General features: G+C 43.1%; 1 protein-coding gene across 10 annotated transcripts in view; it reads right to left on the bottom strand.

The window, feature by feature from the left end:
- Positions 1 to 24,431, bottom strand: part of ADCY1 (adenylate cyclase 1) — a 605,827-nt gene that overhangs the window by 373,327 nt on the left and 208,069 nt on the right. For all 10 annotated transcript variants that reach the window (XR_008843996.1, XR_008843995.1, XR_008843997.1 and 7 more), the window contains one exon: positions 22,947 to 23,074. Coding sequence is in view for 7 of the 10 variants with exons in the window: in XM_056520271.1 (XP_056376246.1) it covers positions 22,947 to 23,074 (128 nt within the window). In the remaining 3 variants the exon portion in view is untranslated. The remainder of the gene's footprint in view (positions 1 to 22,946; positions 23,075 to 24,431) is intronic.

The raw sequence follows: 24,431 nt of genomic DNA, 5'->3' as shown, positions 1-24,431 counted from the left end.
CCTCCAGATGTTACAAAACTACAACTCCCAGCATGCCCAGACAGCTGTTTGCTGTGTGGGCATGCTGGGAATTGTAGTTTTGCAACATCTGGAGGGCCACAGTTTTGAGACCACTGGACAGTGATCTACAACCTGAACCCCTCTAAATCTTGCAAAACTACAACTCCCAGCATTCAGGAACATCATAAGGCTGTCTTGGCATGCTGGGATTTGTACTTGCGTGCCTCCAACTGTTGCATAACTACATCTCCCAGCATGCCCTTCCGCAATCAGTACATGCTGGGAGTTGTAGTTTTGCATACTGAGTTAGGTCATAGAACCTAACTCAAGGTTTTCCAACCAGTGTGCCTCCAGCTGTTGCAAAACTACAACTCCCAGCATGCATGGTCTGTCAGTGCATGCTGGGAGTTGTAGTTTTGACCCCCCCTCCCATGTGAATAAACAGGCTACATTCCCACTGGCGGCAGAATACAGTGAGTTCCCCGCTTCAAGTTTGAGCTGCGGCAAATTTTCCGCCGCAGCTCAAACTCCTAGCGGGAGACTCAGTGTAATCTGCCTCCAGTGTGAATGTAGCCTAAAAACACTACACTACACTAACATAAAATAAAGAGTAAAACACTACATATACACACGTACACTGCCCCCTCTACCACCCCCCTTCCCCAATAAAAATGAAAAGCGTATTGTATGGCAGTGTTTCTAAGATGGAGCCTCCAGCTGTTGCAAAACAAAAACTCCCAGCATTTCTGGACAGCAATTGACTGTCCAAGCATGCTGGTAGTTGTACAACAGCTGGAGGCACCCTGTTTGCGAATCACTGGCTTAGAATACCCCTATGCAAGTCCCTAATTCAGGCCTCAAATGCGCATGGCGCCCTCACTTTGGAGCCCTGTTGTATTTCAAGGCAACAGTTTAGGGTCACATATGGGGTATCTCCGTACTCGGGAGAAATTGCCTAACAAAGTTTGGGGGTCTTTTTTTCCTTTTATCCCTTATCAAGAGGAACAGTTGGGGTCTACACCAGCATGTTAGTGTAAAAAAATAAACATTTTTACACTAACATGCTGGTGTTGCCCTATACTTTTCATTTTCACAAGAGGTAAAAGTGAAAAAGCCCCCAAAAATTTGTAACGCAATTTCTCCAGAGTACGGTGATACTCCATATGTGGGCGCAAACAAGGGGGCGCACAACAAGGCCCAGAAGGGAGAGTGCGCCATGTACATTTGAGGTGATTTGCACAGGGGTGGCTGATTGTTACAGCAGTTCTGACAAACGCAAAAAAACACACCCACATGTGACCCCATTTTGGAAACTACTCCCCTCACGGAATGTAATAAGGAGTGCAGTGAGAATTTACACCACACAGGTGTCTGACGAATCTTTGGAACAGTGGTCTGTGAAAATGAAAAATTTTGCACAGCCCATTGTTCCAAAGATCTGTCAGACACCAGTGGGGGGTAAATGCTCACTGTACCCCTCATTACATTCTGTGAGGGGTCTAGTTTCCAAAATGGTATGCCATGTGTTTTTTTTTTTGCTGTCCTGGCACCATAGGGGCTTCCTAAATGCGACATGCTCCCCGAGCAAAATTTGCTCTTAAAAAGCCAAATATGACTCCTTCTCTTCTGAGCATTGTAGTTCGTCCGCAGTGCACTTCAGGTCCACTAATGGGGTACTTCCATACTCAGGAGAGATGGGGGTTACAAATTTTGGGGGGGGTCTTTTCTGCTATTAACCCTTGCAAAAATGTGAAATTTGGGGGGAAACCCACATTTTAGTGAAATTTTTTTTTTTTTTTTTTTTTTTTTTAACATATGCAAAAGTCGTCCCGACACCCTGGGTCTTAAGGACCTATGACGTACAGTTACGTCATGGGCAGTTCCGGTCCCCGCCGGGCGGAGATCGGACCGGGATGCCTGCTGAAATCATTCAGCAGGTATCCCGTGCAAATGCAAGAATTCACACTTGCGATTTGCGCGATTCCGGGTCTATAGTGACCCGGCGACCCGGAATGTAAGTGGGATCGTGGGTGTCTAAGACACCCAGGATCCCCCTGAAACGATAGGAGTGAGGTGGCACGGGTGCCACCCCTCCTATCCCTGCTATTGGTGGTCTAGACGAGACCACCAATAGCAGATCGGGGGCGAAGGGGGTTTACTTTCGTTTTCCCCATCCTGCCCTCCCACAATAGGCGGGGCAGGACGGGGAAACGACAGGGACTGGCGCCGAAGATCCACTTACCGATCCGGAAGGGCGACAGAGGCTGCGGGCGACGGAGATCGGCGGGCGACGATGACGTGCGGCTGGATCCGACGGAAGCCGGTGAGTTGCCTAGCAACATCTGGAGGGTACAGTTTGAGACCATTATACAGTGGTCTCTAACTGTAGCCCTCCAGATGTTGCAAAACTACAACTCCCAGCATGCCCGGACAGCTGTTTGGGCATGCTGGAATACGTAGTTTTGCAACATCTGGAGGGCTACAGTTTGAGACCACTATATAGTGGACCCTAAACTGTAGCCCTCCAGATCTTGCAAAACTACAACTCCTAGCATAACCAAACAACTGTTTGCTGTCAGGGCATGCTGGGAAGTGTAGTTTTGCAACAGCTGGAGGACCACAGTTTGGAGATCACTTTGCAGTGTTCTCTAAAACTGTAGCCCTCCAGATGTTGCAAAACTGCAAATCCCAGCATGACCAAACAGCAATCAGCTGTCTCGGCATGCTGGGAGTTGTAGTTGCGTACCTCCAGCTATTGCATAACTACTTCTCCCAGCAAAACCGTCGGCGATCAGTACATGCTGGGAGTTGTAGTTTTGCAACAGCTGGAGGCAGACTGGTTGGAAAATACCGAGTTAGGTAACAGAACCTAACTGAAGGTTTTCCAACCAGTGTGTCTCCAGCTGTTTCAAAACTACAACTCCCAGCATGCACGGTCTGTCAGTACATGCTGGGAGTTGTAGTTTTGAAACAGCTGGAGGTTTGCCTGCCCCCCCCCCCCATGTGAACGTACAGGGTACATTCACACGGGCAGGCTTACAGTAAGTTTCCTGCTTCAAGTATGAGTATTTCGCCGCAGCTCAAACTCCTAGCGGGAAACTCACCGTAACACGTCAGTGCGAATGTACCCTAAAAACACTACACTAACACATAATTAAGAGTAAAACACAACATATACACCCCTTACACTGTCCCCCCCCCCCCCCCCAATAAAAATCTAAACCGTATTGGATGGCAGCGTTTCCAAAATGGAGTCTCCAGCTGTTGCAAAACAACAACTCCCAGCATTTCCGGATAGCCACTGACTGTCCAGGCATGCTGGGAATTTAGCAACAGCTGGAGGCACCCTGTTTGGGAATCACTGGCGTAGAATAACCCTATGTCCACCCCTATGCAATCCCTAATTTAGTCCTCAAGTGGTCATGGCGCTCTCTCACTTCAGAGCCCTGTCGTATTTCAAGGAAACAGTTTAGGGCCACATATGGGGTATCTCCGTACTCGGGAGAAATTGCACTACAAATATAGGGGGGGATTTTTCTCCTTTTACCCCTTATGAAAGGAAAAGTTGGGGCTACACCAGCTTGTTAGTGTAAAAAAATTAAAAAAATTACACTAACATGCTGGTGTTGCCCTATACTTTTTATTTTCACAAGCGTTAAAGGTAAAAAAGACCCCCAAAATTTGTAACGCAATTTCTCCTGAGTACAGAAATACCCCATATCTAGGCGTAAAATGCTCTGCGGGCGCACAACAAGGCTCAGGAGTGAGAGCGCACTATGTACATTTGGGGCCTAAATTGGTGATTTGCACAGGGGTGGCTGATTTTACAGTGGTTCTGACATAAACGCAAAAATATAAATACCCACATGTGACCCCATTTTGGAATATACACCCCTCACGTAATGTAATAAGGGGTACAGTGAGCATTTACACCCCACAGGTGTCTGACAAATTTTTGGAACAGTGGTCCGTGAAAATGACAAATTTAATTTTTCATTTGCACAGCCCACTGTTCCAAAGATCTGTCAAACGCCAGTGGGGTGTAAATACTCACTGCACCCCTTATTAAATTCTGTGAGGGGTGTAGTTTCCAAAATAGGGTCACAAGTGGGGGGGGGGGGGCACTGTTCTGGCACCACGGGGGGGCTTTGTAAACGCACATGGCCCCTGACTTCCATTCCAAATAATTTTTTTCCCAAAAGCTCAATGGCGCTCCTTCTCTTCTGAGCATTGTAGTGCGCCAGCAGAGCACTTGACGTCCACATATGGGGTATTTCCATACTCAGTAGAGATGGGGTTACACATTTTGGGGGATCTTTTCTGCTATTAACCCTTGCAAAAATGTGAAATTTGGGGGGGAAGCACACATTTTAGTGAAAATTTTTAACATTTTTTTTACATATGCAAAAGTCGTGAAACCCCTGTGGGGTATTAAGGCTCACTTTATTCCTTGTTACGTTTCTCAAGGGGTCTAGTTTCCAAAATGGTATGCCATGTTTTTTTTTTTTTTGCTGTTCTGGCACCATAGGGGCTTCCTAAATGCGACATGCCCCCCGAGCAAAATTTGCTCTCAAAAAGCCAAATATGACTCCTTCTCTTCTGAGCATTGTAGTTCGCCCGTAGTGCACTTCAGGTCAACTTATGGGGTACCTCCAAACTCAGAAGAGATGGGGTTACAAATTTTGGGGGGTCTTTTCTGCTATTAACCCTTGCAAAAATTTTAAATTTGGGGGAAACACACATTTTAGTGAAATATTTTTTTTTTTTTACATATGCAAAAGTCGTGAAACACCTGTGGGGTATTAAGGCTCACTTTATTCCTTGTTACGTTTCTCAAGGGGTCTAGTTTCCAAAATGGTATGGCATGTGTTTTTTTTTTTTTGCTGTTCTGGCACCATAGGGGCTTCCTAAATGCAACATGCCCCCCGAGCAAAATTTGCTCTCAAAAAGCCAAATATGACTCCTTCTCTTCTGAGCATTGTAGTTCGCCCGCAGTGCACTTCAGGTCCACTTATGGGGTTTCCTAAAGGGGCTTCCTAAAGGCAACATGCCCCCCAAAAACCATTTCAGAAAAACGTACTCTCCAAAATCCCCTTGTCGCTCCTTCGCTTCTACTGCGCCCGCCGAACAATTTACATAGACATATGAGGTATGTGCTTACTTGAGAGAAATTGGGCTACAAATATAAGTATACATTTTCTCCTTTTACCCCTTGTAAAAATTCAAAAATTGGGTCTACAAGAACATGTGAGTGTAAAAAATGAAGATTGTGAATTTTCTCCTTCACTTTGCTGCTATTCCTGTGAAACACCTAAAGGGTTAAAACGCTGACTGAATGTCATTATGAATACTTTAGGGGGTGCAGTTTTTATAATGGGGTCATTTGTGGGGTATTTCTAATATGAAGACCCTTCAAATCCACTTCAAACCTGAACTGGTCCCTGAAAAATTGTGAGTGAAAATTTTGTGAAAAATTGGAAAATTGCTGCTGAACTTTGAAGCCCTCTGGTGTCTTCCAAAAGTAAAAACACGTCAATTTTATGATGCAAACATAAAGTAGACATATTGTATATGTGAATCAAAAAATTTTTTTATTTGGAATATCCATTTTCCTTACAAACAGAGAGCTTCAAAGTTAGAAAAATGCTAAATTTTGTAATTTTTCATCAAATTTTGGGATTTTTCACCAAGAAATGATGCAAGTTACCACAAAATGTTACCCCTATGTTAAAGTAGAATATGTCACGAAAAAACAATCTCAGAATCAGAATGATAAGTAAAAGCATTCCAGAGTTATTAATGTTTAAAATGACAGTGGTCAGATGTTCAAAAAATGGCCGGGTCCTACAGTGAAAATTGGCTGGGTCCTTAAAGGGTTAAGGCTCACTTTATCCCTTGTTACGTTCCTCAAGGGGTCTAGTTTCCAAAATGGTATGCCATGTGGGGGTTATTTTGCTGTCCTGGCACCATAGGGACTTCCTAAATGCAACATGCCCCCCGAGCAAAATTTGCTCTCAAAAAGCCAAATATGACTCCTTCTCTTCTGAGCATTGTAGTTCTTCCGCAGTGCACTTCAGGTCCTTTTATGGGGTACCTCCATACTCCGAAGAGGTGGGGTTACAAATTTTGTGGGGTCTTTTCTGCTATTGACCCTTTAAAAATGTGAAATTTTGGGGAAAACCAACATTTAAGTGAATTTTTTTTTTTTTTTTTACATATGCAAAAGTCGTGAAACACCTGTGGGGTATTAAGGCTCAATTTATTCCTTGTTACATTCCTCAAGGGGTCTAGTTTCCAAAATGGTAAGCCATGTGTTTTTTTTTTTTTGCTTTTCTGGCACCATAGGGGCTTCCTAAATGCAACATGCCCCCCGAGCAAAATTTGCTCTCAAAAAGCCAAATATGACTCCTTCTCTTCTGAGCATTGTAGTTCGCCTGCAGTGCACTTCAGGTCCACTTATGGGGTTTCCTAAAGGAGCTTCCTAAATACAACATGCCCCCCAAAAACCATTTCAGAAAAACGTACTCTCCAAAATCCCTTTGTCGCTCCATCGCTTCTGAGCCCTCTACTGCGCCCGCCGAACAATTTACATAGACATATGAGGTATGTGCTTACTCGAGAGAAATTGGGTTACACATACAAGTATACATTTTCTCCTTTTCCCCCTTGTGAAAATTCAAAAATTGGGTCTACAATAACATGAGAGTGTAAAAAATTAAGATTTTGAATTTTCTCCTTAACTTTGCTGCTTTTCCTGTGAAACACCTAAAGGGTTAAAACACTTACTGAATGTCATTTTGAATACTTTGGGGGGTGCCATTTTTTATAATGGGGTCATTTATGGGGTATTTCTAATATGAAGACCCTTCAAACCCACTTCAAACCTGAACTGGTCCCTGAAAAATTGTGAGTTTGAAAATTTTGTGAAAAATTGGAAAATTGCTGCTGAATTTTGAAGCCCTCTGATGTCTTCCAAAAAGTAAAAACTCGTCAATTTTATGATGCAGTCATAAAGTAGACATATTGTATATGTGAATCCCAAAAAAAATTATTTGGAATATCCATTTTCCTTACAAGCAGAGAGCTTCAAAGTTAGAAAAATGCTAAATTTTTAATTTTTTCATCAAATTTGGGGATTTTTCACCAAGAAAGGATGCAAGTTACCACAAAAATTTACCACCATGTTAAAGTAGAATATGTTACGAAAAAACAATCTGGGAATCAGAATGATAGGTAAAAGCATTCCAGAGTTATTAATGTTTAAAGCGACAGTGGTCTAATTTGCAAAAAAGGGCTTCGTCCTAGAGGTGAAAATGGGCTCCGTCCTTAAGGGGTTAAAAAGTAAAAAAAAAGTAAAAACATGTTAACTTTATGATGCCAACATAAAGTTAACATATTGGCCCTCATTTACTATTCTAAACCCGACCTCTTTTGTCGGGTTTTTTTGTCGCATCTTTGTCTGAGCCATGTCGCAGACATCGTGCGCCAGTCTGCGACACGATGCGACATTTTTTACCGACAGACCCGATGTGGATTCTCCCAAACCCGAAAAAGAGGCGTAACCCGACATTTCTTAGCTTTCCCTCGTATTTATAAAGGTTTCCAACCCGAATTTGTTGTATTGTTGTGGATTTTTTCCCGACAGCTCAGAGGAGTTGGAAACCAAAACCAACAAAACCCAGTGCGACAAACAGGATGAGACATAATAATAAATACCAGGGGAAAAAAGCAGTCGGGTAAGAAAGCAACATAGACTTACAACCCGATTTTCTTAGTAAATGAGGGCCATTGTTTATATGAATCCATGTGTAATTTATTTGTCATGTCCCCTTTCCTTACAAGCAGAGTGCTTCAAAGTTAGAAAAATGCTACATTTTCAAATTTTCACATTTTTCATTAAGAAATGATGCAAGTATCGACGAAAATTTTCCACCAACAAAGTAAAATATGGCACAAAAAAAACTATCTTGGAATCAAATTTATAAGTAAAAGCATCCCAGAGTTATTAATGCATAAAATTACAGAGGCCAGATTTGCAAAAAAATGCTCCAGTCCTTAAGGTTATAATGGGCTCCGTCCCAGAGGGGTTAAAAAAGCTGCCACTAGGTGTCTCCCTACTTGTCCAGAGCACATCTATCACAGCTATCACGCCCCCTCCCGTAAGCTTGCATTGAGGGGCGGAGCATGACGTCACACGGGGGCGGAGGCGTGACATCACATGCCGCCGGCCCTGCGGTCGCCGGTAATCAGACCCGGAGCGAACACGCTCCGGGGACTGATTAAAAATGGGGTGCCGCGTGCATGATCCCGGGCGTCCCCAGCTGCGGGACTCCCCCGATCAGGCATCTTATCCCCTATCCTTTGAATAGGGGATAAGATGTGTAAGCACCGGAGTACCCCTTTAAGGACGCAGACCTTTTTTGCAATTGCGACCACTATCCCTTTATGCATTAATAACTCTGGGATGCTTTTACCGATTATTCTGATTCAGAGATTGTTTTTTCGTGGCATATTCTACTTTAACAGAGTGGTAAATTTTCGTCGTTAATTGCATCCTTTCTTTGTGAAAAATCCCAAAATGTCATGAAAATTTTGAAAATGTTGCATTTTTCTAACTTTGAAACTCTCTGCTTGTAAGGAAATAGGATATTCCAAATAAATTATATATTGATTCACAAATACAATATGTCTTCTTTATGTCTGCATCATAAAGTTGACATGTTTTTACTTTTGGAAGACATCAGAGGGCTTCAAAGTTCAGCAGCAATTTTCCAATTTTTCACAAAATTTTCAAATTCTGAATTATTCAGGGACCAGTTCACTTTTGAAGTGTATTTGAGGGGTCTTCATATTAGAAATACCCCATAAATGACCCCTGTATAAAAACTGCACCGCCAAAGTATCCAAAATGACATTCAGTAAGTGTGTTAACCCTTTAGGTGTTTCATAGGAATAGCAGCAAAATGAAGGAGAAAATTCAAAATCTTAATTTTTTACACTCGCATGTTCTTGGAGACCCAATTTTTGAAATTTTACAAGGGGTAAAAGAAGAAAAAGCCCCCCAAAATTTGTAACCCAATTTCTCTTGAGTAAGAAAATGTAAATTTTTTTCCCTATGGTGCCAGGACAGCAAAAAAAAAAAAAAAACTCATGGATTGCCATTTTTGAAACTAGACCCCTTGGGGAACATAACAAGGGGTAAAGTGAAATACGACAGAGCTCAGCGAGAACTCCTCGCATTTGAGGCGGATGTTTGTTACGGACCTAACAGTTACATGCATTCGGAGGAAAATACAAGAAAGGAACACCCACATGTGAACCTATTACAAACTGCACCCCCTAGGTAAAGTGTATAGGGTGAAGTGGAGATTTGGAACAGACGGGTGTTCCCTTCATTTATTTTCCAGGAATGGATGAAGTGTACTATGGGGGGAAGAAAATTGCAATTTTAGTACTGATATGCCAATTATTTTCCCATTATTTGCGCATTTGAGGTAACAGAATAGGGACGGCCCCACACATCCCCTTCCCAGAATGATGACCCAGAGTACAGCAAAAAGTAAAAATAATGCTCGCCCCAAACCCTATACTCTGAATCATCATTCTGGGAAGGGGATGTGTGGGGCCGTCCCTATTCTGTTACCTCAAATGCGCAACCCGCTCAGGTGGGGAGTGTTGCGCATTTGAGGCAACTGCAAACCTCCAATGCTGTTGACTCTGTGTCCCATGACCCATTTTTTAGGGGGAACAAAAAAGAAAAAAAAGATATTGGGGTATTTTTTTTTTTTTTTTTTTGGGGGGGGGGGGGGGGCTGTTTTTGTTTAAAATTGGAAGTCAATGTACCCTGGACTGGTACATTGGAGTCGAATTCTGGGGAATGAAAATTAGGGCAAAGGATGGAATTTAGTACTACATGGAAGTGTGATACTCCCTGAAGCAGCCTATGCAGAGGCCCGGATTATCTGGGCAAGTGTCACATTGGTATGTGGTGTCCTTCCGTCTCCCCTTCTTGTGACGCACTCTGCATTTCTTCTGGGTTCGTCCCGTCCTTCCAGTGTTGGGGATCACACCTGGAAAGTGTTGGCCGGGGACGATCCGGGGACCTAAAGTTCCAGAGGTGCTCTGACCCGCTCTTTGGCGGTCACCATAGATGAGGGCCTTTAGAACTACCTCTTGGAACTCCAGGTATGTCCCTGTGTTGCCAGCGTACTTGTACAGTATAAAAGAGTTGTACATGGCAACCTGTACCATGTAGACCGCAACCTTTTTATACCATACACGTGTTTTCCGCATGGCATTATTTGGCTTGAGGACTTGATCAGAAAGATCAACTCCCCCCATATACCGATTGTAGTCCAGAATACAATCGGGCATGAGGACCGGTCCCGAGGTAGCTCGCACAGGGACAGGGGTGCTGCCATTCCCATGAATTGTGGTGAGCATAAGGACATCCCTCTTGTCCTTATACCGGACCAACAACAGGTTCTCATGGGAAAAGGCACGGGACTCACCCCGGGGGATAGGAGCATGTAGGGGATGGGGCGGAAGGCCTCTTTGATTCTTCCGGACTGTCCCACAAGTGACCGTGGATCTGGCGGCGAGGGATGTGAAGAGAGGGATACTAGTATAAAAGTTATCCACGTAAAGGTGGTAACCTTTATCTAGCAATGGGTGCAAAAGGCCCCAAACACCCAGAGTGGGGGGACATTCTGGGGGTTCAAAATGGGAATCTTGTCCCTCATACACTATAAACTTGCAAGTGTACCCGGAGGTACTCTCGCAAAGTTTATACATCTTCACGCCATACCGCGCCCGCTTGGTAGGGATGTATTGCCGGAAGCTGAGTCTCCCCTTAAAGCTGATGAGAGACTCATCAATAGAGACCTCCCGCCCTGGGACATAGGCCTCCCAAAATCTGGCCCCGAAGTGATTGATGACCGGCCTGATTTTATACAGGCGGTCATACGCAGGATCAGTTCAGGGGGGACATGCCGCATTATCAGCATAATGCAAACATCTCCGAATGGCCTCGAACCGGGAACGTGCCATAGCCATACTGTAGAGGGGTGTCTGGTAAAAGACTCTTTTATAACTAAGAGGGTTCGCACACACGCTTAGGTGAAAAAAAAAAAAAGATCTGCGCCAAAAAAAAAAACGCTGGCGGCAGACCGTAGCGACCCAGCAGGGTCCGAGGTCACGCAGCTAAAGGGGCTACGGACCCCTGGACACCCACTGATGTACGTTGAAAAAAAAAATTTTTTTTTAACCCTAAACTGTCCCTACCAAATCTAAAACTTACCCTGGGGGATTTCTGTGCCAAGGGGCCACAGAAAGGGGGCAAGGGGCACTTTTTTTTTACTGAGGGGATGATGGGCAGCACGGGGCTCCGTCCTGCTCGCCAGATCTCTGTGGAATGGCGGGCAGAACGGAGCAACATCCTCCTAGCCCCCACCATCCCCTCCCATTACACTGATTGGTGTGGCCACTTTGGCCACCCAATCACAACTGTACTGAGGGGGGTGGCCACAATGCAAGCCCCCAGTACAGCAGGGATGGTGACTGGTGGTGTATATTACACCACCAGTCACCATCTATATCCGGGTCACACGTGACCCTGATGACCCGGAACCGCTGCAGAACGCCGGTAAGTAGTTACCGGCGCCCTGCAGCGATCGCAGGTATAGGAGGTCCTCCGGACCTCCTCCTGCACACTGCCGGGATGTCTGCTGAATGAAATCAGCAGACATCTGGCTCCGATCCCCGCCCAGCGAGCGGCGGGGAACGGAATCGCAGCACATCGCTCGTCTGAATTGACGAGCGAAGCGCTGCGATCGCCAACATGGGGGGGGGGGGTCATCATGACCCCTGGGCGATATGCCGCGATGACTGCTGAACGATTTCAGCAGGCATCGGGCATTGGCTCCCCTCCGGCTAGCGGCGGGGGGCCGGGAATGGACAGGACATACTCCTACGTCCTCGGTCCTTAAGGACTCGGAAACGGGGGCGTAGGAGTACGTCCATTGTCCTTAAGGGGTTAAAGCTATGACATTTTTTTTAAGGGCGGAAGGAGTGTTAGGAGTAGTTAGGCAACATAGCCCGAGTTAGTTTAGAAAAGTTTATTTGGTGAAAGGTACTCTTTAAAATAGGGTCACATGTGCCGTATTTTGCTGCGTATGCATTGAAGTCACTAGGTAGCAAAATCAGCTGCGTATTTTGCTACTCATTGACTTCAATGGGTAGGAAAATATGCCGCAGCAAATACTAATCCTACCATTATTGGTATATTGCTATATTCTAGATATGCTAATAAAGTAAAAATGTATAGCTGTATAGAAAATGAAAACACAGGTGGAATCAATGTTTTTTCCCATTAACCCCCATCCCCCCTCCCTTAAATAAAAACTAAAACCAGCAAATAAATAACTTAAGTAGACCCCAAATTTGTACAATTGAAAAATACAGCTTGTCCTGCAAGATTAAGCTCTCTTGAACCTAAATTGATGGAAAAATAATAAATTACGACTCTTTAAATGTGATGATGCAAAACTTTTTATTTTATGAAAAATGTTTTTGTTAAGCATAATTAGTATAATACAGTAGGCCTATATAAGGAATTGGTGTAAATGTGACATCTCATACAATAATATAAAAAATGTAATTTATATCTTACAATGAACGGTGTAAAAAAAAAGAAAAAACTAATTGCAACAAGGAAAAGAAAAAAAAATTTGGCTGCAGGGTACCCCAGTGATGTTATCAGAAAAGCAGGTTTACATTTGTTTTTGTCTTAGATAACCCCTTACATAAAAAAAAACACCTCCAAAACCACCCTAAAGTCAGGGTTTAAAGACGGAGATTCTGGGGGGCAGAGCTTGCAGACAGCCGAGGCAGACGTGCAGCACCCCATCTCCTGCACTGACCGGACTTTAATGCAGATTATTTACCCCTTCCAGCGATCTACTCCACCTGACCTCTTCAGCAACTTACTCCTTATCACCCGGGGAACATTTTAAGCCTACCCGGAGCGGCCAGCGTTCTATACAACTAGAGTTCTCTAGCCCTACACTCTGGGCCCTTTCTTCCCTGCCTTGCGGGACTGCCATTTTCTCCTGCTGAGGGCAGGCACCCGGATGCCGCCGGCTCTCTCTACAAAGCACAGCACTCCTGAGCCAGCTTGCCTGCCGGCTCCATGCTCCACTTCAGCATGGACCCTGTCTCCTGCGTTATACAGGACTTCCCTAGGAGGTAGGTGCTCACCTGCACTGAGCCTGCCAGCTCTTCCCTGTAGCTGTCCCCTGACTCTCTCAGCGTTAGGGTGCATGCACACCACATTTTTGCAATATAGTTCCTCAAAACCTGACTAAACTGCATCAAAGCGTGTGCACAAATTTCAACCCGTATACGGTTCAAAACTGAAAAAATGATGTCCGGTTGAATCCATTTTTTAAGAAAAAAAAAACGTATACGTTTTTAACTTTTCATTCCATTTTAAATAAAGTTTCACTTGTTTGCACAGTTTTTTTTTCTTGGAATTTCAATCAAAGTCAAAAACCGTATGAAACCGTACACACATTACAGGGTACACGGTACAGGGTTCTGTACCGTTCCCTTTGACTCCCATGTTAAAAAAAAAAAAACATATACGGTTTAATACGGTTTTTCACCCGGACCAAAAAACCTGGTAGACTACGGTTTTGGATACAGGTAAAAAAACGGACAAAACCGTATAAGACGCAAAACGAACTAAACCAGATGATGCGTTTGACATACGATTTACAATGTTAAGTCAATGCATACAATTTTCTATACGGTTCCATACGTTTTTTAACTTGAAACCGTATACAGGAAATGTATAGCAAAAACGTGGTATGCATGCACCCTTACGAGGCTGTCTCGAAGGATTCCTTGATTGCATGTTGCACTATTGAACTGCTCCTGTACGTTGAAAACCAGAGAATTTTTCCTCCTGTCCTTGTATTTCTAGTGTTATACTGCCACCCTGCGGCGATTGCTCAGCACTACGCCCTGAGTGGATTCTTTTTCTACAGGAAATAAGTTGTTTCTGCTCTATCTGGCTGACAATTCATTGGGGCTCCTCAGATGCGCTTCGTTCCTGATTCACCCCCCCCCCCCCCCCCCCCCTCTAGTTCTGGCGTACTGATAGCCGATAACCGGCTAAGAACTTTGAGTATTACTGTGCCACTGAAACTGAATACACAATTGATTATCTCATTTCATTGCCATTTATTGCTCACCCCCCAGTGGTTGCTTCCCCCCCAGCTCCTACCACGCTATCATACCTTATTCTGAGGATGAGAGGAAAATACAGGGTGGGCCATTTAAATGGATACACCTTAATAAAATGGGAATGGTTGGTGATATTAACTTCCTGTTTGTGGCACATTAGTATATGTGAGGGGGGAAACTTTTCATGATGGGTGGTGACCATGGCGACCATTTTGAATCCAACTTTTGTTTTTTCAATAGGAAGAGGGTTATGTGACACATCAAACTTATTGGAAATTTCACAAGAAAAACAATGATGTGCTTGGTTTTAACATAACTTTATTCTTTCATGAGTTATTTCCAAGTTTATGACCACTTATAAAATGTGTTCAATGTGCTGCCCATTGTGTTGGATTGTCAATGCAACCCTCTTCTCCCACTCTTCACACATTGATAGCAACACCACAGGAGAACTGCTAGCACAGGCTTCCAGTATCCGTAGTTTCAGTTTCTGCACATCTCGTATCTTTACAGCATAGACAATTGCCTTCAGATGACCCCAAAGATAAAAGTCTAAGGGGGTCAGATCGGGAGACCTTGGGGGCCATTCAACTGGCCCACGATGACCAATCCACTTTCCAGGAAACTGTTCATCTAGGAATGCTTGGACCTGACACCCATAATGTGGTGGTGCACCATCTTGCTGGAAAAACTCAGGGAACGTGCCAGCTTCAGTGCATAAAGAGGGAAACACATCATCATGTAGCAATTTCACATATCCAGTGGCCTTGAGGTTTCCATTGATGAAGAATGGCCCCACTATCTTTGTACCCCATATACCACACCATACCATCAATTTTTGTGTTCCAACAGTCTTGGAGGGATCTATCCAATGTGGGTTAGTGTCAGACCAATAGCGGTGGTTTTGTTTGCTAACTTCACCATTCACATAAAAGTTTGCCTCATCAATGAACAAAATCTTCCGCGTAAACTGAGGGTCCTGTTTTGCCCATTCTGCAGCACCTGAAACTACGGATACTGGAAGCCTGTGCTAGCATTTCTCCTGCGGTGTTGCTATCAGTGTGTGAAGAGTGGGAGAAGAGGGTTGCATCGACAATCCAACACAATGGGCAGCACATTGAACACATTTTATAAGTGGTCAGAAACTTGTAAATAACTCATGAAAGAATAAAGTTATGTTAAAACCAAACACATAATTGTTTTTCTTGTGAAATTCCCAATAAGTTTGATGTGTCACATGACCTTCTTCCTATTGAAAATAAAAAAGTTGGATTCAAAATGGCCAACATCAAAATGGCTACCATGGTCACCACCCATCTTGAAAAGTTTCCCCCCTCACATATTCTAATGTGCCACAAACAGGAAGTTAATATCATGAACCATTACCATTTTATTAAGGTTTATCCATATAAATGGCCCACCCTGTACAATAATCGCCGGGCAAATCCCGTTCTACGCTCTCTTCATTACCATCTGACCTTCAGGCAGAGTGTCAGGATGAAGAGAGTCCTCTCCTAATGTCAATCCAGGACGGCACGACTGCGTGTACTGAGGCACCAGATCCTATAGCTTCACCACCTCGTTCTCCACATTCCCAAGCGGACCTGTTTGATCCACCAGGCTCTTCGCAATCCTCTATGGACCAAGCTATGGCAGCGATATCTTCACAGTCCTCACAGGAGGGTGATTATATACCCCCACAGCAACCTCTTTATTCCAGTGATGCAGTGCTTATGGTTAAGTGCTCTCATCTTCTACAATGGGAATTCGCTAAATCTTCAGCGACTGTTCTCTTGGAAGTTTGTGCTGAGTTCAGAGATTTAAGCCATCGGTTGAAGCCACTGAATCTAAACTGGATGCTAATGATATGATTGAGGATCTTGAGAACAGATCCCGTCGAGTTAACTTTCGCATTCGAGGCCTCCCAAAAACAGTCACTGATTTGGAGGCAGCACTATGAGATTTGTATCATTGTATGAGGGATACCTGGCCACGATAAGATCTTCTATGAAACCGACCGGGTTCACAGAGCCTTTACAGGCCCCCATGCTGATGGCCTCCCCAGAGATGTGATTGTGAAGCCGGCCTTCAAAAAAAAAAAAAAAAAAAGAAAATAAAATGAAAGCTTCAAAAGGTCGTGATTCTGTCAAAATTGCTGACCATGAGGTACAGATATTTTGCGGACATGACCCCACTTACTATCCAACAACGTCGCGCCTTGAAGCCCCTCCTTCAGGTCCTGGCACAACACAATATAAAATATAGATGGGGATTTCCCTTCCGCCTTTTTTTCACCCTCCAGAATCGTACTCCTTCACCTCATTTCAAGATGGTGAAACCCTCCTGAAAGGCTACATCTCATTACGAAAGATGGTCCTATTGGCTCCCAGCGTTCTAACTCCAATTCCCCGCTCTCTCCTCTATGGAACAGACAAAGGGAGCGCCGACTGGATTCTTGCCTCCCACCCTGACTCTTCATCCGTTCTACTGTTTTCATAGTCCATTGACCACGACTTGAACCTGGGGTTCTTCTGGACTTGGTTAACTGGACTACTTCTGAGTAGGCATGTCTAGTAAACGGTAACTCTTTTTGGCTTTTGTTGAAGCCTCTGCTCTCCCTGAGCTTTTCCTATATTTCTAGTTTTTGTTTATTATGGTTGCAGTCACTGCTTATTTTGCTCATGTGTTGTGCTGGGCTGGCATCTTATGCCCCCACCTGAGAGACTGGTCCCTTCCCTCCTATTTCTAGGGATGGGGGGGGGGGGGGGGTTACCACTTTCTCCCTTTTTGGGAGTTCCGAACTGGATCGCCATATGCCTTGAGCTTTTCACCATGTTACTTGATTTTGATTGTGTTTTTCTTTTTGTGTGCTTACTTGCGTTGTGTCTTTTCCCCCTTCTACTGTTTCCTGTTTGTCTTCTCTTTCTGTGTCCCGAATTTTCCCCATGTGACTAATTTGTTTTCTTTTACCTTAACCCAGAGTTTCCTGCTCTGTAGAACTGTTTCATCATCCCCTACCTCCTTCTTCCCATGGCGTCCCCGGTAGTGGTGGTATCTGGCTCCGCTCTCTGCAAGGTAATTTCTCATAACTTACGTTATTTTAACTCCCCAATTAAAAGACGTAAGGCCTTTCACCATTATAGCTCCTTGGGAGCGGAGGTGCTTCTATTGCAGGAGATGCACTTCTCCACAGAGTTAACCCTGGCTTATCTTCATAGGTGGTTTCCTACCTTTTATTTAGCTTCTTCCCCTGAGAAAAAGAGAGGATAGCTATCTGTCTCTCCAAGAGTGTTTCTTTCACTCCTCATAATGTGATTAGTGACCATGAGGGGCGTTATTTACCGTTTTTGGCAAAATCCTTGGCTCGGTGGTGACGCTTGTCTCTTATTATGCCCCCATTGACAATCAACTACGATTTTTCAATGAGATGTTTGCTTCCCTCCTGCCTCATGTTGAGGGCTCTTTGATTAAGGGAGGTGACTCGAACCTGGCACTGGATCATGTTATGGATAAGTCTACCCCGGGATCTCCTAAATTGACCGCTCCTTCTTCCCAGGGCCTTCTTCTTGCTAAATTATTGTTCGCTCATAATCTCACTGATGCTTGGTGTAATTTTAATCCTTCTACACACTATACTTATTCTCGGATTAATCATATTTTTCTCCCGACCTCATTACTGCCGCTGATCACCTATGCAAAGATTATCCCTTGTTCATGGTCTGACCACAATATTTTATGTGTAGGCCTCAGCAACTGGTGGACAAAACCAGAGACGTTTCATTGGCGTAAACAAATCTTTATTGTCTGATCCTGCCAGGGTAGAGGAACTTACTGAGGAGCTCAAATTCTATTTCTCCACCCCAGAGGTTTCCCTGCCTATAGTGTGGGCAGCCCATAAGGCTACCATTAGGGGGAAATTGATGCAATTGAGTGCCCGACTGAAACAGGCTTATCTCTCCACCCTGAAAACCAAAGAGAAAACTTATGCTGTGCTCCTGGCTGAGCATAAAGCTTTCCCTGAACGTGACCTTAGAGCCAAGGTTGAAGATGCTCGTGCAGATTTAAACATGGTACTTACGGTACGCGTGGAGAAATCTCCACAATGGACTGGGTATCGTTTTTTTTTCTCAAGGTGATAAACCAGGCACCCGTTTGGCTAGGAAATTGGCTCCTAGACGATCCCTGGGGGCGGTTCCCAGACTTCACCTAAATCCTTAACTGGTCCTAAGGGACTTTGCAAAATATTTTCAAACCCTATATAGCCTATCTTCCCCCTTAGATAGAGATTGGGTGTCTGCCTTCCTTTCTTCCGCAAATATACCTCCTCTTTCTCCAGATCATAAAGATATAATGGACAAGCCAATTACTTCAGAGGATTATGACATCTATGTCATCCAGCCTCCCTGGCCCAGGTGGATTTGGTGGTCTATATTACAAAAAATTTGCCCCTGTTCTTCTCACTCATCTAACCAATCTCTTTAATGCTATATGTCAGGGAGTACCCTTGGGTCCCGAATATTACATGCCGATTATTAAGGCAATTCCTAAACCGAACAAGGACTATTTCGTATGCGATAACTATCGCCCGATCTCTTTAATTAATAATGATATTAAGCTACTGACTAAAATTATGGCCATGCATTTGAATATGTGTATTGCATCTTATGTACATCCGGACCAGGTGGGCTTCATTCAGGGCAGACAGGTGCCTGATCAAACTCGTAGGATTATCACCTTAGTCTCTCTTTTACATTCTTTCTGGGATTGTAACACTAGTTCCCGCTAAGGATTTCTGCTTTCCCTTGATCTAAGGAAGGCCTTTGATTCATTGCACTGGGAGTATTTATATTTGACTCTAGAACATAGAGGCTTTGGCCCGGATTTCCTTACCCTGTTACGCACTTTGTACACCGCCCCATGGGCTACAGTCAATGTCAGGGGATATGTATCGGAGGCCTTCCGGATTGGAAGGGGAACGAGACAGGGTTGTCCCCTCTCTCCCGTCCTGTTCACCCTGGCAATGGAGCCGCTTACAGCTGTTATTCGTAACTCTTCTTCAATTAGAGGCGTCAGGGCGGGAGCGAGGGAATATAAACTGGCACTTTTCGCTGACGACCTTTTGTTAGCCCTGCCCCCCTTACCTGTCTCTCTAATCTGTTAAGTGGTTTACACCAGTTTTCAGAGATATCTGGTTTGGAGTCGAACTCTTCCAAGTCGGTAGCTCTGAACATTAATTTACCAGACACGACTGTCAAACTCCTAGAACTCAACTTCAATTTCCAATGGCGTAAACATAGTTTGACCTAGTCTGAAAAATCAGGAGACTTATATCACCTGTCGCAGCCCATATTAATCACTTTGTTTCAATGCTTCAGATGGTAGAGGTTCCATCTCTTCCATCTATGGTATACTTTTGGGATCTGCCACTAAGCTTCTGTATAAGACTGGGCTAATTGCGTTATTGTCACCTCTAAACTTTATTAACATGTCCTTGCAGGAAGCGGCTGGAAAGTTTTCTGCTTAGGTGGTTCCAGTAAGAATTGCTAAGATATACCCCTCAGCATCTCCTCTATGCTTTTGCAAATGCCAACAAACGGGTACTATGTTCCATATTTGGTGGGAATGCCCACATGTTAGATGCTTCTGGATACGTTTACATCATTTTATATTGTCTGTTCAATATTACTAAATCTCCGGAGCAGGCATTGTTAAATGCACCAATTCCTAACATCTCTAAGGGGAAGCGTAAACTTATCTATTAAATCTCCTTGGCTGCCAAGATTGCTATAGCGACTAGTTGGAAATAGACTTCTGTCCCTTTCCAGCTTATCCACTCTAAATTAAACTGGTTTATGGCTAACAATAAACTAACTAGCCTTCTTTTCAATTCCCAAAAGACATTTGATGCTACATAATTTAAGACCAAAAATAGTCACAAGTTATTCGTTAGAATAAAAGCTGGCGTTTATTGGTACAGAATAATGGGTGCAACACCTTGGTTTCAAACCCGGGCTAGGTTCTTCATCAAGCAATGGGTGTTACAAGTGCAGGTTCACGCTGGTTTAAATATACACATGCTTACCTGGCATCAGAAAATAGAAATTTGCATAAATTAAAATCATCCTTTGGTTTTGTTAAAACAACATAATATTCATGGTGGTAATGTGCACATAGTGCAGTAGCAATAAAATAACGTTTTTTACATGAATATTTTTTTTAAACGTTTTACTTTTATTATTATTTATTTAAATGTTATTTTATTGCTACTGCACTATGTTCACATTACCACCATGAATATTATGATGTTTTAACAAAAGCAAAGGATGATTTTAATTTATGCAAATTTCAATTTTCTGATGTACCGTGACCCGGCAGTAGTTTAATGCCGGGTAAGCATGTGTATATTTAAACCAGCGTGAACCTGCACTTGTAACACCGATTGCCTGATGAAGAACCTGGCCCGGGTTCGAAACCAATGTGTTACACCCCTTATTCTGTACCAATAAACGCCAGCTTTTATTCTAACGAACAACTTGTGGCTGTTTTTGATCTCCCGGGAATAGGCGTCAACGGGTTTAAACGACCCGAATTTTTCTTTTCTCAAATTACCCTTCTGCACCGCGACCTGGAGGTCACGATGAAGGACGCCCAGGCTGCCGCCCGCACCTTTGTACTACAGACCCCAGCGAGTCTACAGGCGAACTAAGGTGTTGTGCCCTCAGCACAACGTTACATAGTAAGGTGCAATCACACGTGCACATGCCACTCCACCTTATAATTCTCCACTAGAAGCGCACATAGTTTTTCTATATCTCCTTCATTTGATGCTACATGGCAGCCTTGGATGGAGTATTTAAGTAATTCTCCTTGATTACTTTAGGACACATGGAACTCCCTCCTCCCCGCCCCTCTCCTTTTTTTCCCCTCTTTTCCTTTCTCTAATTTCTTACCCTTCCTCCTGTCTTTCTGTCTTCTTTATGTTTGTTTCCCGGTTAGCCTTGGTTCTAGACATTCATAATCCTGACATTTGTCCAGGTTTGAATTCCTTCTTGTTAACTACTATAAGATTCATGGTTCGTTTGAATAAGCCCTCATCAGAATTACTGTTGGATGTGTTCCTAACTGGATTTAGGGACGCAAATCAATAGGAATCTCTACATAGCCGAGACTTGCCTCTCTACTTTTATCGACATTGAGGTCAACATCTTAAGCTTGTTTTTCCCTTTCCTTTTTCTAGTTTTTTCTTTATGCTATGTATTGTATTACATATACCTTTGATTATACTTCCTCAACGTTAATAAAAACCTTTGAAAATTTAATGACCGTGATTCTAAATCATTTTCATGATTCTACTCACTTGCATTTACCTGAAATGGGGCATACTGATGTATAGAGAGATACTGATGTATAGAGAGGACTACTAAACCGAGAAATATAATGGAGAGGGCCATGTTCACGTCGAAATGTTTGCAGTGCAGTAAACCCACATAGAAAAATATTCTCCCCAACAATAGTCATTTATATAAGAGCTCATCTAAGTTATTGAGTGTGCACTGCCATTTAAAAGGATTTTACTCTATTTCATTTCGCTAAAGTGATTCCTTACATATTTGTACATCACTTAATTTACCAAAAACAACTGCTTACCCCCAAAAAAAAACTGTTTTAAAACTGTCTCACTCATCTACAGTATGATGTCTGCTGCCTGTTGTCAGAGGAAATGTGTCTCTAGTAACAGAGAGACCAAGGACATATTACAGGAATTGGGGGTGAGGTTTACTGTATGCTATGTGCAGGAGAAAAAGAAAGCCAGAGAGAGCCTGGGCTGTGTATCTACAAGCTGAGCCAGTCTGTCTGCTGCAGAAGATCTACACTTTCACAATGGTTAAATTAAAGCTTCCCTCTATTCTCTCACTACCCAAAAAGTTCATGACAACTGTCCCTCGTGTAAATACCAGTGTACCTGTTGCTGTATGTCCACAGCACTGCAGTGTAATCTCCTCCCCCTAACTTCTGAGCAGCAGCAACAGTCGTAGAAGCTCAGTGCTTTGTGTAACCCTTTTCTTGCTGTGCTCCTGCTGCTACTGTTTCTTTTTTTCTGCTCACATAGCACATTGCAAACCCAATGAATCAATAACCAATTTTGCCTTCAATATCTATAATAATACTACAGTATTTTGTAAATCAGTCCAGCCCAGTGCAGCCTGTTTAGTCCAGGGCAGTTTCTCCAGTGTTATGCCATGGCATATCAGAGAGAAGTATGTGCTTTGACTAGTCAGAGAAGTCATGAAATGGAAGTTCATGTATGTGTATTACTGGCAAATAGCACAGGTTTGGTTCTGCCCCCTGAAATAGAGAGAATAAGAAACCATGTGCACTATGTATGGGACTCTCAGGGGCTTAATAAGAACTGTAAGACCACTAAAATTCAATTGGCATCACTCTGAAGGAAAATGATAACAAAACCATGAAGGTTTATAAAATATACTGAAACAACAGGTACAGATCTGTTACTCTTTTCAATAAAACCAGCAAAAATGTGAGAAGCCACACTAACTAAACTTGGCTAAAACACTGACCGAACTCCTATACACACACACATATATATTTTTATATACACACACACATAAACAACTGTAAAACTATTTTCAAAAGTGGTCATGCCATTGAAATGTAAACAGTTTTTTTATGGTACTTACGTAATTGTGTCAATCATATCCAAACCCATTTCAACACAGCAATGTGCATGGTCAGTTTTAGGCTGTGTTAGTCCAGAAACACAGTAATAACAATCGCCAAGAATCTTTATCCTTCTGCAGTGGTTTTCCTGTTGCATATTACAAAAGGTCATAATTTTAAACAATGGCCTTTATTTTACAACATGTAAATTATAATGCATTATAAAAATAAAGAGATTTTTCTTGTCTCAGTCAGAGCTCTATCATTCCATAGTAGATTATTTTGTATAGTAATAACAAGTATTCAGCATACATTATTTTACGGGGGGGGGGGGGGTCTGTTGGTCAGATGTTTTGTTTGTTTGTGAGCCCCAATGTAGTCACAAGTCATATAAATCCAGTTAAATTGTCTGGAGGGATATTTCTTGTTTGCAAATGGAGAAAACAAAACTACCCTCCCCTTCTCTAACTTTGTAAAGGAGAAAATTCAAAATCTTCATTTTTTACACTCGCATGTTCTTGTAGACCCAGTTTTTGAATTTTTACAAGAGATAAAAGTAGAAAAATCCTCTCAAAATTTGTAATCCAATTTCTCTCGAGTAAGGAAATACCTCATATGTGTATGTCAAGTGTTCGGCGGGCGCAGTAGAGGGCTCAGAATGGAAGGAGAGACAATGGGATTTTGGAGAGTGAGTTTTTCTGAAATGGTTTTTGGGGGGCATGTCACATTTAGTAAGCCCCTATGGTGCCAGAACAGCAGAAAAAAAAACCACATGGCATACTATTTTGGAAACTACACCCCTCAAGGCACATAACAAGGGGTCCAGTGAGCCTTAACACCCCACAGGTGTTTGACGACTTTTCGTTAAATTTGGATGTGTAAATTACTTATTTTTCCACGAATATGCTGGTTTTCCCTCAAATTTAAATTTTTACAAGGGATAATAGGACAAAATGCCCCCCAAAATTTGTAACCCCATCTCTTCGGAGTATGAAGATACCCCATGTGTGGACATCAAGTGCTCTGCTGGCGCACTACAATGCTTATAAGACAAGGAGTCACATTTGGCTTTTGAAAAGAAAATTTTTCTGAAATGGTTTTTGGAGGGCATATCGCATTTACGACTATTTGTTAAAGTCGGATGTGTAAATAGAAAAAAAAAATTTTTTCACTAAAATGCTGGTTTTTCCCCAAATGTTACATTTTACAAGGGGTAATAGAAGAAATGGGGTAATACATTTGGGGGGTCATATTCTCCTGAGTATGGAAATACCCAATGTGTGGACGTCAAGTGTTCTGCTGGCGCACTACACTGCTCAGAAGAGGAGGAGCGCCATTGAGCTTTTGGAGATAGAATTTGGTTGGAGTAGAAGTCGGGGGCCATGTGCGTTTACAAAGCCCCCCGTGGTGCCTGAACAGTGGACCCCCCCACATGTGACCCCAATTTTGGGGAGCTTTTTTCCTATTTTACCTTGTGAAAATAAAAAATGTAGGCTAAAACCAGC

This window comes from Hyla sarda, chromosome 5, assembly GCF_029499605.1.
Source record: "Hyla sarda isolate aHylSar1 chromosome 5, aHylSar1.hap1, whole genome shotgun sequence".
NCBI classification, from domain to species: domain Eukaryota; kingdom Metazoa; phylum Chordata; class Amphibia; order Anura; family Hylidae; genus Hyla; species Hyla sarda.
This window is presented reverse-complemented; position numbering and strand designations above follow the sequence as displayed.